The sequence below is a fragment of the Oncorhynchus gorbuscha genome, linkage group LG06 (assembly GCF_021184085.1).
Source record: "Oncorhynchus gorbuscha isolate QuinsamMale2020 ecotype Even-year linkage group LG06, OgorEven_v1.0, whole genome shotgun sequence".
Taxonomy (NCBI): Eukaryota; Metazoa; Chordata; class Actinopteri; order Salmoniformes; family Salmonidae; genus Oncorhynchus; species Oncorhynchus gorbuscha.
Window position 1 is genome coordinate 89,005,888 of NC_060178.1, and position 16,441 is coordinate 89,022,328.

At 44.9% G+C, this 16,441-nt stretch overlaps 1 protein-coding gene across 4 annotated transcripts in view; it reads left to right on the forward strand.

The window, feature by feature from the left end:
• The window catches only part of LOC124038503, a 73,220-nt gene extending 57,398 nt beyond the window's left edge, over window positions 1-15,822 (forward strand). For 2 of the 4 annotated variants that reach the window (XM_046354475.1, XM_046354476.1), the window contains exons 19-26: window positions 1,721-1,820; window positions 2,673-5,933; window positions 6,330-6,617; window positions 8,244-8,317; window positions 8,546-8,770; window positions 14,029-14,158; window positions 14,261-14,426; window positions 14,523-15,819. In XM_046354475.1, the coding sequence (XP_046210431.1) occupies window positions 1,721-1,820; window positions 2,673-5,933; window positions 6,330-6,617; window positions 8,244-8,317; window positions 8,546-8,770; window positions 14,029-14,158; window positions 14,261-14,426; window positions 14,523-14,779 (4,501 nt within the window). In that variant the 3' untranslated portion in view covers window positions 14,780-15,819. Of the gene's footprint in view, window positions 1-1,720; window positions 1,821-2,672; window positions 5,934-6,329; window positions 6,618-8,243; window positions 8,318-8,545; window positions 8,771-14,028; window positions 14,159-14,260; window positions 14,427-14,522 lie in introns of all 4 variants that reach the window. The other 2 variants (XM_046354477.1, XM_046354478.1) reach the window with 2 other exon arrangements.
• The last annotated feature ends 619 nt before the right edge of the window (window positions 15,823-16,441 follow it).

Consider the following 16,441-nt stretch of genomic DNA (forward strand, 5'->3'; position numbering starts at 1 on the left):
CACTTCACAAAATAGATGGCATCATGAGGTGGTAAAATGGCTTAAGGACAACAAAGTAAAGCTATTGGAGTGGCTATCACAAAGCCCTGACCTCAATCTTATAGAACATTTGTTGGCAGAACTGAAAAAACATGTGCGAGCAAGGAGGCCTACAAACCTGACTCCGTTACACCAGCTATGTCAGGAGGAATGGGCCAAAATTCAACCAACTTATTGTGGGAAGCTACCTGTAACATTTCACCCAAGTTAAATAATTTAAAGGCAATGGTACCAGATACACTTAATTAGTATGTACACTTCTGACCCACTGGGAATGTAATGAAATAAATAAAAGCTGATATAAACCATTTTCTCTACTATTATTCTGACATTTCACATTCTTAAAATAAAGTGGTGATCCTAAGACAGGGAATTTTACTATGATTAAATTTCAACAATTGTGAAAAACATACATACATACACAGATACACACACACAGCCGGAATTCTTACTGGTTGGTAGGTAATAAAATGCAAATTAATTACTTAAAAATCATACAATGTGATTTTCTGGATTTTCTCACAGTTGAAGTGTACCTATGATAAAAATTACAGACCTCTACATGTTTTGTAAGTAGGAAAACCTGCAAAATCAGCAGCAATCAAATACTTGTTCTCCCCACCACACACACACACACACACACACACACACACACACACACACACACACACACACACACACACACACACACACACACACACACACACACACACACACACACACACACACACACACACACACACACACACACACACACACACACACACACACACACACAGTAGTAGTGCAGTATAGTAGTGCACTATACTGGAACCAGGGTGCTATTTGTGACGCAACCTCTATCTGGGAGTGTGGGGGGGGAGGAGAACACAGAGCAAAACCAAATATACAGCTCAAGAAGTTATCTGACAGCAGACTTAGCGAGGGCTAGATGTATTACGCTATTAGTGTGTGTGTGTCTGCACATGTGCACAAGTCTCTTGTGTCACAGCATGAAAATAATTTAAATCGCTTTTGGAAAAGAAAGTTACTGCCAGTGGGATAAACCCCCAATTGCTTTGAACCTCCATCCCTCATCTTTTATATATTGTTAGGTTCTAATTTCTGAGTAAAAACTTGACGGACACTGAATGCTTAAACCAAGTTGATTTATTCCCAGAGGATCAATACAGCAGCATTAGACAAAGACATTGTTCACACAAGCACTGATATTTAACCCTAGTCTCCTACGCTGGGTTGAGTCAATTTCTGCTACTGCTAGGCAGGAAACTAAGTAATGTGCCCGTAAACTTTTCTTTCTCCCTTAACGTGACCTGACCTCGACCCCCTTCATCACTAATCCATGGCTCTCTCCCCTTATCAATGACTGCCATGTGATCACTTTCCCTGCACTCGGCACATTCCAAGCTTAATTGCACACACTATTATACCTCCCTCCTACAGATAACTTCTGGTGTAGACCCTCTAAACCTAGGCACTCAATATTTCAATAGGATACCTGATAATTAACCCTATCCCAAGTTTAGGAGTTAGTACCCAGAGTCTATCGATCTAGAGGGAGAGAGAGATCCATGTCCTCCTGCTTAACAGCTGCCGTATCGAGATCCTATTAAATTACTTTACCAATATGGATGATTTCTAGTGTTCTAATTCTTAATTATATGGCTACCTCCTTCTCCAGCAACAGGATGGATGTGTTCGCTGAAGCAGGAGAGAAGGGAGACTCTAGACAACAGAGGAGCTCTGTGCTCTCTCCTCAACTACAGAGCTGTACGGTTATGGTACGTACACACACAGTGACATAAACACGTACATTCATAGATGGATACTGTGCTAGTGGATGGGCAAACCTTTTACTAACTAACAATGGGGCGAATTTGCAAAATGTTTCTAACAAAAAGGTAAAATAGAGATTAAGTGTTTAAGATAAACCCACTTCACATGTTGTCTCAGACTATGGTGTAGGCTGCGTATCTATCTCCACAGCATGCCCAATACATTATTCCATGTGTATGTGAGTGCTCTGAACGTCGCCATCTCAGCTCTAGTCAGGTCGGGTTTCACATCTTTGCAAATTGTTAGATAATAATGTAATGGCTATTCCTCTCCCCTGCCTCGGCCTAATGCATTCACGCACGCACACACAGCCTAATACAGACTTTTATGGAGCATGAAATGCCTGTTCCCTTGGCTTGTTTTCTTTGTTTAATATGCACATATTTCAAACCCATTACCTTCCTGCAGGGTTTTCAGAGCCCACCTCAGAGAAAACGACTAGCGTTTTGTGATAGCACATTGTACACAAAGCAAGACGTTAGTGTATTTACATCTCTCCCCGTCTCTCTCTCTCCCGCTCCCCCCTCTCTCTGATCCTCACTCCATTGGCTTGTTAATGCTTTGATTAATGTTTTTTCTACAGAAGAAAACAGACATGCTTTAATAAATACTTGAAAAGGTTTTTTTTTTTTCATTGGCAATGTGGGTTAACTGTGGCTTTCTTATCAGTCCTTTTACTTTCGGATGAACAATTTCTTTTTTAAACAAGCAGGCTACCTGGTTATGAGGAATGACTTGTTTCAAAAATGTGAAACATGAAGCAGAAGTTATTTATCATGTTTTTCTCTCTCACCCAGACAAAGGCCATGCCTATGGAGGCTCCTGTCTCTCGTCATCCTTCAGCATGTTATGCTGTACCTCTTCAGATTGGAGCCGGAGCCCTTCAGCATCTGCAGGCTGGGGTATACGGGTGGAGCTTCGGTGCAGCTGAGGGCCATGAACGTCCCTGCAGTAGTACTAATGTAGAGAGCCAGAGGAGGGCCAGGGCCTCCCCAGTCCACCGGACAGGGACTCCTACACTCACTTCCAACCCCACTCTCACTCCCACTGCCTTGGAATGGGACAGCCTGCAGCAGGGATTGGAAGGAGAGGTGGTGGAAGAGTGGGACTTGTGTCATCAATCAGCGTCTGGGGTTGGAGTGTCTGATAGGTGGCTGGAGGGAGCTCTACCTCTGCGTAGAGTGAGGGAAGAGGGAGGACTCTATTGGGGTGAGGAGGCCTGGTCTGAACCTGGGGACAGAGACGAGGAAAGGAACCGGGCCCTCCAGCAGACACCTGTCCTCCTGGTCCAGCAGACTGATGTATGTACCGTTGGGCCGAAGGGGCTACTGGGGCCTGCTAACAAGAGCCCAGGTGTCCTGTCAGGCCTACCTGATGGCTGCAGGGTCCTGGGAGGGGTCCTGGCAACTGACTGCTGCAGAGGAGACCTGTCCAGGGCCGGAGCCCGCTACGGTGGCCCTGCAGGGACCTCATTAAGCACTGCTGTATCCTATCTGCAGAGAGGAGACGCAGGAGGAATAGATGGGTGGACGGAGGAACGAACGGACCGTGCCCACCTCCCACAGGCCAGCAGCAGCTCAACATACACACAGACCTCTCCCTCTCGGTTTGACACACGCACACCCTCTGTGTCTCAGCTCGACAATCACAGCCAGGCAACACACACTGCCTCTCTGTCTCAGATTGACACACACAATTGCAGCCAGGCAACACACACTGCCACTCGGCAGGACAGACACAGACACAGCCAGGCGGTACGCGGCCTACCGCTAGAGGCTTTGGAGGGCCAGTTCAGTCGTGTCATGATGGATCGATCCAGGATGACGGTGGAGGGCCACAGGGAGAATGACAAGGAGGGGGATGCTGGGGCTAGGAGGGAAGAGGTGGAGCAGAGCTTCAGGCTGGGCGCTCCGGTTAGCAGGGTGTTTAGGGAGGAGGAGGAGCGGAAGGAGGAGCCAGAGGAGGAGAACCAGTTCTCTGTCTCTGGACTAAGTGCTCTGGTTAGAAGGGTATGCCAGATCTCTGGGATTGGAGGGGAGCAGGAGCTAGACTCTCTGGGGGAAGAGGTCTCTGGGATGGGTTCTCTGGTCAGCAGGGGGCTCTCCTGGATGTTTCCGGACACAGGCCGTCTCCTTCGCAGCTCCACCCCCAGGATCCTGCAGCAGGTCTGGGAAGGTACAGGAGTTCTGCAGCCCGCAGCTGGGGGAGGGGCTAGGAGTCTGCAGCCTGGAGCTGGGGGAGGAGCCAGCTCCAACTGGTCCAGTCAGGTTGTGAGGGAAAGTCAGGTGCTGTCGGTGGTCAAAGATAGCCAGGTCTTCTCATTGGTCAGAGAGAGTCACATGTACTCCCTGGTCCGAGACAGTCAGGTGTTCTCTATGGTCAGTGAGCTGCCGTTTGTGCATCACATCAGCACAGAGCTAACTCAAGACTTCGGGATCATTCACAATAAGCTCACTCAGGTTCTACAGCCAGTGGAGTCAACTGGACTCCAGCAGAAAGATATTGACCTCAACAAAACACCAGAAATAAAACTGCCCCTAGTCCACAACACTGTCCTCAGCACAGTACTGAGCCTGTACCCAGCCCACAACACCATAGAATTAGCAAATAAACAGAGCACAGGTAAAGAAGTGGATTGGAGAACAGAGGACCACAGTCCCATCAGTGAACTGGCTTGTACATCGGAGCAGGAGGGCAAAGAGGAGGCTCTAGCTAAGTCGGAGGAACAGAGGACCATCAGAGAAGTGGAGTGTACATCGGAGCTGGAGGGCAGAGAGGAAGCTCTAGCTAAGTCAGAAGAACCAAGTCCCATCAGAGAACAGGAGTGTACAATGGAGCAGGAGGGCGGAAAGGAAGCTCTAGCTATGTCGGAGGAATGGAGCCCCATCAGAGAAGTGGAGTGTACATCGGAGCTGGAGGGCAGAGAGGAAGCACTAGCTAAGTCAGAAGAACCAAGTCCCATCAGAGAACAGGAGTGTACAATGGAGCAGGAGGGCGGAAAGGAAGCTCTAGCTATGTCGGAGGAATGGAGCCCCATCAGAGAAGTGGAGTCTACATCGGAGCTGGAGGGCAGAGAGGAACCTCTACCTAAATTGGAGGAACAGAGCCCCATCAGAGAAGTGGAGTCTACATCGGCGCAGGAGGGCAGAGAGGAACCTCTACCTAAATTGGAGGAACAGAGCCCCATCAGAGAAGTGGAGTCTACATCGGCGCAGGAGGGTAGAGAGGAAGCTCTAGCTATGTCGGAGGAACAGAGCCCCATCAGAGAACAGGAGTGTACATTGGAGCAGGAGGGTGGAAAGGAAGCTCTAGCTATGTCGGAGGAATGGAGTCCCATCAGAGAACTGCAGTGTACATCAGAGCACGGGGGTGGAGATGAAGCTCTAGCTAAGTCAGAAGAACCAAGTCCCATCAGAGAAGTGGAGTCTACATCGGAGCTGGAGGGCAGAGAGGAACCTCTACCTAAATTGGAGGAACAGAGCCCCATCAGAGAACTACAGTGTACATCGGAGCTGGAGGGCAAAGAGGAAGCTCTAGCTAAGTCGGAGGAACAGAGTCCCATCAGAGAACTGCAGTGTATATCAGAGCACGAGGGCAAAGAAGAAGCTCAAGCTCTGTCGGAGGAACAGAGTCCAATCAGAGAACTGCAGTGTACATCAGAGCACGAGGGCAAAGAAGAAGCTCAAGCTCTGTCGGAGGAACAGAGTCCCATCAGAGAAGTGGGGTGTACATCCGAGCACGGGGGTGGAGATGAAGATCTAGCTAAGTTGGAGGAACAGAGTCCTGTCAGAGTATTGGAGTGTTCATTGGAGCAGGAGGGCAGAGAGGAATCTCTAGCTAAGTCAGAGGAACAGAGTATAACCAAGAAGGTGCTGTGGCCATCAAAGGACCAGATCGAGATTGTGGAGGACAAACATTGTGTCACTTGTGGAGCAAAGAGCACCAAGTCACAGCCCCCTCCAGAGCAGCGTAACAACACCAGTTCCACAGGCCCAGAGAATATCTTTATTCCTGGGCATGGAAATCAGAGGACTGATGATGTTCAGGTGTATTATGGGGTGTGTTTTCTTTTCGTAAAAAAACATAGAATAATTGTGATTAAATAATAAAGCCTTCGCTGCTATTGATACCATGGGTGCGTTCACTACGAGGAAACGGTTTCCAACGTTTAATTCAATGGAGATGGCACTGTATTTAACGACCAGAACAGTGTGATTATGGTGGCCCAGAGGGAGATTTTGTATGGTGTTTTCTGCACAAGTTTTACGATTTCAAGTGGTCATACCCATATTGATCTGGCCACACCGTAAAGGCTGCTGAAGAACGATGTGCACCGTTTTGGGTAAACGTGTCGTTCAGTGCAAACATCAAGCAACGTAGCAAACGTTGAATCAAACTGAACGCACATATGTAACATTGTTTTAATAAAGTAAACCATTTTCTCTTTCTTTCAGAGCCTGATTGAGTTCCCAGAGGCTCTGGTTAAACTCCAGTCCCTTCCCGTATCCAACCTCCTGGGCTGTCTCCAGTCTGTCCTCCCCTCCGTCTTCACCTCACAGAGACTACTGGCTCTCTACTGGCTGGGCGTGGCTAACTGCAGCCAGCCCCACCCACACCTCGCCCTTGTTCTCCTATTGGAGTCCTGCCTCTACGCCCTGACCTTTGACCCTGACACGACAGATCAGACAACGCCTCTGACAGTGTTCCAACACCTCCCCCTGCTACAGGTTAAAGAGATCCTGGTAGGCTGTTTTTTTATTTGAAAAAATGTATATAATATAAATGTTATTGTTCTACCAATGAATCATTTTTCTTTGTATCTACTAACATTTTTATCTGTCTTTATTAGCATCCAGATTTTTCAATATATTCACTATATACACTACCGTTCAAAAGTTTGGAGTCACTTAGAATTGTCCTTGTTTTTCAAAGAAAAGCACATTTTTTTGTCCATTAAAATAACTTAAAATTGATCAGAAATAGTGTAAACATTTAATGTTGTAAATTACTATTGTAGCTGGAAACGGCTTATTTGATAAAAAAAATAAGGAATATCTACGTAGGCGTACTATGTTGGAACATTTCAAGATTATGTTATAATACTTTTATTGCATCAAATGGTTGCTTTATGCATCAGAAAAGAGTATTCTTATAACTATTGTGTGTGTGTTCTACTGAGGATGGGCCTCTGGGAGATGGCACTGACAGGAGATTTACCATGTCTTTTGGGTGATAAAACCTAAAGGTCATTCCAGAGTACGACCCATTCTATACATCTGTTGATCGTCATGTATGTTTAAAGGGGTGTATCTTGGCTATAAAAGTCCTTTGTACTTTTGTCTCGGGGCTCTCAACAATCACTTGATTACAGCCATCGCTTGATTACAGGCTCAAAATGGCCAGAAGAAATGTCCTTTCTTCTGAAACTCGTCAGTCTATTCTTGTTCTGAGAAATGAAGGCTATTCCTTGCGAGAAATTGCCAAGAAACTGAGAATCTCATACAACGTTGTGTACTACTCCCTTCACAGAACAGCACAAACTGGCTCTAACCAGAATAGAAAGAGTGGGAGGCCCCGGTGCACAACTGAGCAAGAGGACGAGAACAGACGGCTCACAAGTCCTCAATTGGAAGCTTCATTAAATAGTACCCGCAAAACACCAGTCTCAATGTCGATAGTGAAGAGGCGACTCCAGGATGCTGGCCTTCTAGGCAGCGCTGCAAAGAAAAGCCATATTAAGATGGGCAAAAGAACACCGACAATGGACAGAGGAACTCTGCCAAGAAGGCCAGCATCCCGGAGTCGCCTCTTCACTGTTGATGTTTAGACTGGTGTTTTCTGGGTACTATTTAATGAAGCTGACAGTTGAGGACTTGTGAGGCTTCTTTAATCAGCAGAACAGTTTTCAGCTGTGCTAACATAACTGCAAAAGGGTTTTCTAATGATCAATTAAGCCTTTTTAAAATTATAAACTTTGATTAGCTAACACAACGTGCCATTGGAACACAGGGGTGATGGTAGCTGATAATGGGCCTCTGTACACCTATGTAGATATTCCATTTAAAAAATCAGGCGTTTCCAGCTACAATAGTCATTTACTACAATGTCTAAACTGTATTTCTGATCAATTTGATGCTCTTTTAATGGACAAAAAATGAGCTTTTCTTTCAAAAACAAGGACATTTCTAAGTGACCCCAAACTGAACGGCCGTGTATATACGGCTTTTGAATGAGTGGTTTTGGTCATTTCAGCCACACCCATTGCTGACAGGTGTATAAAATCGAGCACGCAGCCCATGATTTTGGAATGAGATGTTTGATGTGCAGGTGTCCACATACTTTTGGTAATGTAGTTTATATCCATCCAGGTGGGTTTTGGCGGTCAGAGCCTGCGTCTCAAGGCCTCCAGTGAGGAGTGTGTCCTCACCCTCTACACCCACAGGTAAAGGACCAAGGTGCTTAACTCTTATCCTCTAAACAAATAAATGGGTGCTTGGAGCCAACAGTGGATCAAGAACGGTCGTTAATCAAACGGTCCATTTTTTTCCAGATAGGCCAGCACTTGAATATAAGTAGATTGTAAAGTAGTTTACTAAGAAATGTTGCTTAAATATAGATTTGATTTTTTTAACCAAAGCTTCAGTTGCACCCTATACCTCCAAACCCACAGCCAGACCCTCACCCAGGCCCTCACCCACACCATGCTTGAGGTCCTCTGTCCTGGGGACCAGAGAGTGTTCCAACACCCCCTCCTGGTAGAGAACCTAATGGTTCTGTCTCTGGACTGGAAGGCCCAGGCACCTGACCTGCTGCTGAATGCTGAACTCAGGCTGTCTGGCCAGTTCCACAGGACCCTAGCTGACCTGGTCTACCTCGTCCACGGCAACATGAACCGGTACGGTAGTAGTAGTAGTAGTAGTAGTGGTAGTCTCAGGCTGTCTGGCCAGTTCCACAGGACCCTAGCTGACCTGGTCTACCTCGTCCACGGCAACATGAACCGGTATGGTGGTAGTAGTAGTAGTAGTAGTGGTAGTCTCAGGCTGTCTGGCCACAAGACCCACAGGACCCTAGGCAACATGAACCTGGGCTGTCTACCACAAGACCATAGCTGACCTGGTCCACGGCAACATGAACCGGTATGGTGGTAGTAGTAGTAGTAGTAGTGGTAGTCTCAGGCTGTCTGGCCAGTTCCACAAGACCATAGCTGACCTGGTCTACCTCCTACACAGTAACATGGCCAGGTAGTAGTATTTCCTGTTCTTGAAAGGATAGCTCAAATATTATAGCGCTATTTCTTCTATTCAGTGTCTGTGTTTCAAGGAAAGCAAGTCAGTGGGCAGTTGAGAGGTAAAGTGTGTATATATATATATATATATATATATAGATATAGATATAGATAATAGATAGATATATAATAGATAGATATATAATAGATAGATATATAATATATAATAGATATATATATATATACTGCTCAAAAAAATAAAGGGAACACTAAAATAACACATCCTAGATCTGAATGAATGAAATATTCTAATTAAATACTTTTTTCTTTACATAGTTGAATGTGCTGACAACAAAATCACACAAACATGATCAATGGAAATCAAATCCAGACCTCCATGGGTTGATAAATTTGGAGTCACATTTGGAGTCACATTAAAGTGGAAAACCACACTACAGGCTGATCCAACTTTGATGTAATGTCCTTAAAACAAGTCCAAATGAGGCTCAGTGTGTGTGGCACCAACGTGCCTGTATGACCTCCCTACAACGTCTGGGGATGCTCCTGATGAGGTGGCTGATGGTCTCCTGAGGGATCTCCTCCCAGACCTGGACTAAAGCATCCGCCAACTCGTGGACAGTCTGTGGTGCAACGTGGTGTTGTTGGGTGGAGCGAGACATGATGTCCCAGATGTGCTCAATTGGATTCAGGTCTGGGGAACGGGCGGGCCAGTCCATAGCATCAATGCCTTTCTCTTGCAGGAACTGCTGACACACTCCAGCCACATGAGGTCTAGCATTGTTCTTGCATTAGGAGGAACCCAGGGCCAACCACACCAGCATATATGGTCTCACAAGGGTTCTGAGGATCTCATCTCAGTAACTAATGGCAGCCAGGCTACTTCTGGCGAGCACATGGAGGGCTATGCGCCCCCCAAAGAAATGCAACCCCACACCATGACTGACCCACCGCCAAACAGGTCATGCTGGAGGATGTTGCAGGCAGCAGAACATTCTCCAAGGCGTCTCCAGAATGTCACGTCTGTCACGTGCTCAGTGTGAACCTGCTTTCATCTGTGAAGAGCACAGGATGCCAGTGGTGAATTTGCCAATCTTGGTGTTCTCTGGCAAATGGAAAAACGTCCTGCACGGTGTTGGGCTGTAAGCACAACCCCCACTTGTGGACATCTGGCCCTCATACCACCCTCATTGAGTCTGTTTCTGAATGTTTGAGCAGACACATGCACATTTGTGGCCTGCTTGAGGTCATTTTGCAGGGCTCTGGCAGTGCTCCTCCTGCTCCTCCTTGCACAACGGCGGAGGTAGCGGTCCTGCTGCTGGGTTGTTGCCCTCCTACGGCCTCCTCCACATCTCCTGATGTACTGGCCTGTCTCCTGGTAGCTCCGCAATGCTCTGGACACTACGCTGACAGACACCGCAAACCTTCTTGCCACAGCTCGCATTGATGTGCCATCCTGGATGAGCTGCACTACCTGAGCCACTTGTGTGGGTTGTAGACTCTGTCTCATGCTACCACTAGAGTGAAAGCACCGCCAGCATTAAAAATGACCAAAACATCAGCCAGGAAGCATAGGAACTGAGAAGTGGATTGTGGTCCCCACCTGCAGAACCACTCATTTATTGGGGGTGTCTTGCTAATTGCCTATAATTTCCACCTGTCGTCTATTCCGTTTGTACAACAGCATGTGAGATTTATTGTCAATCAGTGTTGTTTAATTGTTCCCTTTTGTTTTGAGCATATATATATATATATATATATATATATATATATATATACACACACACACACCTTAGCCAAATACATTTAAACTCAGCTTTTCACAATTCCTGACATTTAATCCTAGTAACAATTCCCTGTCTTAGGTCAGTTACTTTAAGAATGTGAAATGTCAGAAAAATAGAGAGCATGATTTATTTCAGCTTTTATTTCTTCCATCACATTCCCAGTGGGTCGGAGGTTTACATACACTCAATTAGTATTTGGTAGCATTGCCTTTAAAATTTTTAACTTCAGTCAAACGTTTCGGGTAGCCTTCTACAAGCGTCCCACAATAAGTTGGGTGAATTTTGGCCCATTACTCCTGACAGCTGGTGTAACTGAGTCAGGTTTGTCAGCCTCCTTGTTCGTACACACTTTTTCAGGTCAGCTCACAACATTTCTATAGGATTGAGGTCAGGGCTTTGTGATGGCCACTCCAATACCATTACTTTGTTGTCCTTAAGCCATTTTGCCACAACTTTGGAAGTATGCTTGAGGTCATTGTTTATTTGGAAGACCCATTTGCGACCAAGCTTTAACTTCCGACTTTCTTGGGATGTTGCTTCAATATATCCACCTAATTTTCCTCCCTCGTGATGCCATCTATTTTTTGAAGTGCACCAGTCCCTCCTGTAGCAAAGCACCCCCACAACATGATGCTGCTTCACGGTTGGGATGGTGTTCTTCGGCTCGCAAGAATCCCACTTTTTCCTCCAAACATAACGATGGTCATTATGGCCAAAGAGTTCTATTTTTGTTTCATCAGACCAGAGGACATTTCTCCAAAGAGTACGATATTTGTCCCCATGTGCAGTTGCAAACCGTAGTCTAGCTTTTTTATGGATGGTTGTGGAGCAGTGGCTTCACAGCCTAACAGGTTATGTCGATATAGGACTTGTTTTACTGTGGATATAGACTCTTTTGTACCAGTTTCCTCCAGCATCTCCACAAGGTCCTTTGCTGCTGTTCTTGGATTTATTTGCACTTTTCGCACCAAAGTACGTTCATCTCTAGGAGACAGAATGCGTCTCCTTCCTGAGCTGTATGACGGCTGTGTGGTCCCATGGTGTTTATACTTGCGTACTATTGTTTGTACAGATGAATGTGGTACCTTCAGGCGTTTGGAAATTGCTCACAAGAATGAACCAGACTTCTGGGGGTCTACAATTTTTTTCTGAAGTCTTGACTGATTTTGTTTTGATTTTCCCATGATGTCAAGCAGAGGTACTGAGATTGAAGGTAGGCCTCTAAATACAGGTACACCTCCAAGTGACTCAAATTATGTCAATTAGCCTATCAGAAGCTTCTAACGCCATGACATAATTTTCTGGAAATTTCCAGGTTTTTTAAAGGCACAGTCAACTTAGTGTATGTGAATTTCTGACCCACTGGAATTGTGATACATTGAATTACAAGTTAAATAATCTGTCTGTAAACAATTGTTGGAAAAATTACCTGTGTCATGTACAAAGTAGATGTCATATATATATATATATATATATATACAGTGCCTTGCGAAAGTATTCGGCCCCCTTGAACTTTGCGACCTTTTGCCACATTTCAGGCTTCAAACATAAAGATATAAAACTGTATTTTTTTTGTGAAGAATCAACAACAAGTGGGACACAATCATGAAGTGGAACGACATTTATTGGATATTTCAAACTTTGTTAACAAATCAAAAACTGAAAAATTGGGCGTGCAAAATTATTCAGCCCCTTTACTTTCAGTGCAGCAAACTCTCTCCAGAAGTTCAGTGAGGATCTCTGAATGATCCAATGTTGACCTAAATGACTAATGATGATAAATACAATCCACCGGTGTGCAATCAAGTCTCTGTATAAATGCACCTGCACTGTGATAGTCTCAGAGGTCCGTTAAAAGCACAGAGAGCATCATGAAGAACAAGGAACACACCAGGCAGGTCCGAGATACTGTTGTGAAGAAGTTTAAAGCCGGATTTGGATACAAAAAGACTTCCCAAGCTTTAAACATCCCAAGGAGCACTGTGCAAGCGATAATATTGAAATGGAAGGAGTATCAGACCACTGCAAATCTACCAAGACCTGGCCGTCCCTCTAAACATTCAGCTCATACAAGGAGAAGACTGATCAGAGGTGCAGCCAAGAGGCCCATGATCACTCTGTATGAACTGCAGAGATCTACAGCTGAGGTGGGACACTCTGTCCATAGGACAACAATCAGTCGTATATTGTACAAATCTGGCCTTTATGGAAGAGTGGCAAGAAGAAAGCCATTTCTTAAAGATATCCATAAAAAGTGTTGTTTAAAGTTTGCCACAAGCCATCTGGGAGACACACCAAACATGTGGAAGAAGGTGCTCTGGTCAGATGAAACCAAAATTGAACTTTTTGGCAACAATACAAAACGTTATGTTTGGCGTAAAAGCAACACAGCTCATCACCCTGAACACATCATCCCCACTGTCAAACATGGTGGTGGCAGCATCATGGTTTGGGCCTGCTTTTCTTCAGCAGGGACAGGGAAGATGGATGGAGCCAAATACAGGACCATTCTGGAAGAAAACCTGATGGAGTCTGCAAAAGACCTGAGACTGGGACGGAGATTTGTCTTCCAACAAGACAATGATCCAAAACATAACGCAAAAACTACAATGGAATGGTTCAAAAATAAACATATCCAGGTGTTAGAATGGTCAAGTCAAAGTCCAGACCTGAATCCAATCGAGAATCTGGAAAGAACTGAAAACTGCTGTTCACAAATGCTCTCCATCCAACCTCACTGAGCTCGAGCTGTTTTGCAAGGAGGAATGGGAAAAAATGTCAGTCTCTCAATGTGCAAAACTGATAGAGACATACCCTAAGCGACTTACAGCTGTAATCGCAGCAAAAGTTGGCACTACAAAGTATTAACTTAAGGGTGCTGAATAATTTTGCATGCCCAATCTTTCAGTTTTTGATTTGTTAAAAAAGTTTGAAATATCCAATAAATGTCGTTCCACTTCATGATTGTGTCCCACTTGTTGTTGATTCTTCACAAAAAAATACAGTTTTATATCTTTATGTTTGAAGCCTGAAATGTGGCAAAAGGTCGCAAAGTTCAAGGGGGCTGAATACTTTCGCAAGGCACTGTATCAAAATAAAACTAAAATATTTTAGTCTTTTCAGAGAGAAGCCTCATCTGGGAGAGGTTAGGCTGCTGCTTTACACCAGTGTTGGTGTGACAACGACCCCTGACCCCAGACCTGACCCCTGGGCCCAGCTCCTCCTCACAGACACACACCTGGGACTGGTGCAGGTACATTAACTATGTCAAATACATTTCTTAGTAAATTAATACATTCATTAATTTATGCAGGAGGATACCATGCGCAAAGCACTCACTCACTCGTTCACTTAGGAGGATACAGTGTTCCACCCCGCCCCCCACCACGTCCCCCTGCTGTCCCGCCAGGCCCAGTTCAAGGGGGTGACCCTCCGTTGCCTCTCTGACGTCCAATGTGTGATAGTCCGAAACGGGGTTGGGAGCTCGACCAGTGTGTGTGGAGATGGAGCCGGGGACGAAGGTATTTATTTGGCCATTTAAAACACAATTCAACCATACAGTTTATTTAAATGAATCATCAAAAACAGTTGAACAACTTATTTCTGTATGGTCTTAGGTGGAGCAACCAGGCTGGACATCATCCTGTCTCAGGACTGGAGGACCAGGAGAGAGAGGTCTAGAGGTCACCCTGAAAGAGGTGCTGTTGCTGAAGCTGATGGAAGTGCAGTAGGGGGGGGGGGGGTAGCTGGAGCTAGTGTCCTGTCTGCTGCCTCTAATTCATGTCCTCCTCCGCAGCAGGCTGAAGTATGGAAATTACATTTCAGCTGCTCCTCCGAGGCCGCCTGTCTGATTAATCACTTGTCAAACGTCTGAATGGTCACTGATCAAGGACTAGAGGACTGGACAGAACATAATGAACTACAGCTTAGACGGGTACCAGTTCTGTCCGGTCCTAACTCTCATCGAGAGAACGGCAGGGTGTGTGTTTGCTCACTGAGTGGCAGTTAAGGGTCCAATGTATCTCAAGCAAACAATGGAGAATATCGCTACCATTAAATTATTTAGGGCCAGTTTCCCGAACACAGACTAAGGCTAGTTAGTCATGGACTAAACAGCAGGCTCAAAAGACAATATCCTTATTCCTTATAGTCCAGGGAACAGGCCCATAGAGTATAGTAATACATTGATGTTTTTAAGTTTTGGTGAATGTTTCCATGCACATAGTTCTAGGAAATTTCTAAATCAAATGTGCCACTTACTTTCACATTCATTTAAAGAGACTCAGGAACATGACGTGGTAGTGGTCCATAGTGATTCAATTTCCGCAAAAACTAAGAGCATTGAAGCGCGAGGCTCAACTTCTCCTCTCTTTGTAGCTACCAGCGAACACATGCGCATGAGCAGATATTGTGTGACTGAGAGCGAAGTCCAGAATCTCACTCATCACAATATTTGTGGAGCTGCTTGTGGCCACATAATTTAGCAGTCTATCTTTTTAAGTCTTTCTGAACTGCACTATATTTATTTGTTTATCTTCTGTTCAACGCTGTGTTAGTCTGTTCATGCTGTTTTTGTTCACACTGTGGAGGGAACACAGGACACTTGGTTCTACAGAATGTAAGCTATTTTAAGGGAAGATGTGAAGGGCACAAATAATAGCAGGGTAAGCTTTTTAAGCATATTTGCACATTTGACCACAAAACAGACCAGTGTTAAATATTAAAATGTTTGCGTTTTATGGACATGTATACAATGAATGTATTTTATACCAAATAAAGTCATGCAATTTAAATAAAATATTCTGAATATTTGCCTGTCATAATTTGACACTCGTGTGTAAATTTGTAAGTCGCTCTGGATAAGAGCGTCTGCTAAATGACTTAAATGTAAATGTAAATGTAAAAATACATGTATTAAAATGATCATGTTTACAATGCTGCAGGTGGCAAGGCTTTGTTTTGTTTTGGTTTGTAAACAAATAAAAGTAATGTTTTGATTTTTCAGTCAATTGTTTATAGTAGACTTGTGTGAAGGGTTGAAACTCTTCAGAATGTAGCTGACGCTGCTCATTCTCTGAATCTCTCTGGCACCATGATCTAATTTCCCTTTGTTTTCTGGTCTTTCACACAAATTCTCACTCATCTCTCTCTCCATCTCTGTCTGGCTGTCTTTCCTCCCCCCCTTCTGTCTCTGTCGATCTTTCGCTTGCGCTCGCTCTCTCTCTGTGTGTGATAACTCTGTCAGTAACTTGCTTCCTCTTGTCCCTCAGGACCCAGCCTAGGGTAAATCAGTATTCTACTCCAAGCTCGGCACCACACACCTGTCTAAGTGCCCGAGGTCAAGGTGAACCTTTTAACTGCTATTTCCCAGCTCCTACACCCAATACCCAATAGATGTTCCCTTGCCTTTCCAGTTAACATTGTGCTGCACCAATGGATAGGCCTTTTGTAGTGGATAAAAACTGATCAAGATGTTGGTTTAACAGCTGATCCATCTGATAAGAATTTGAGGTCAAACTCATTTAGAAGCTGACCG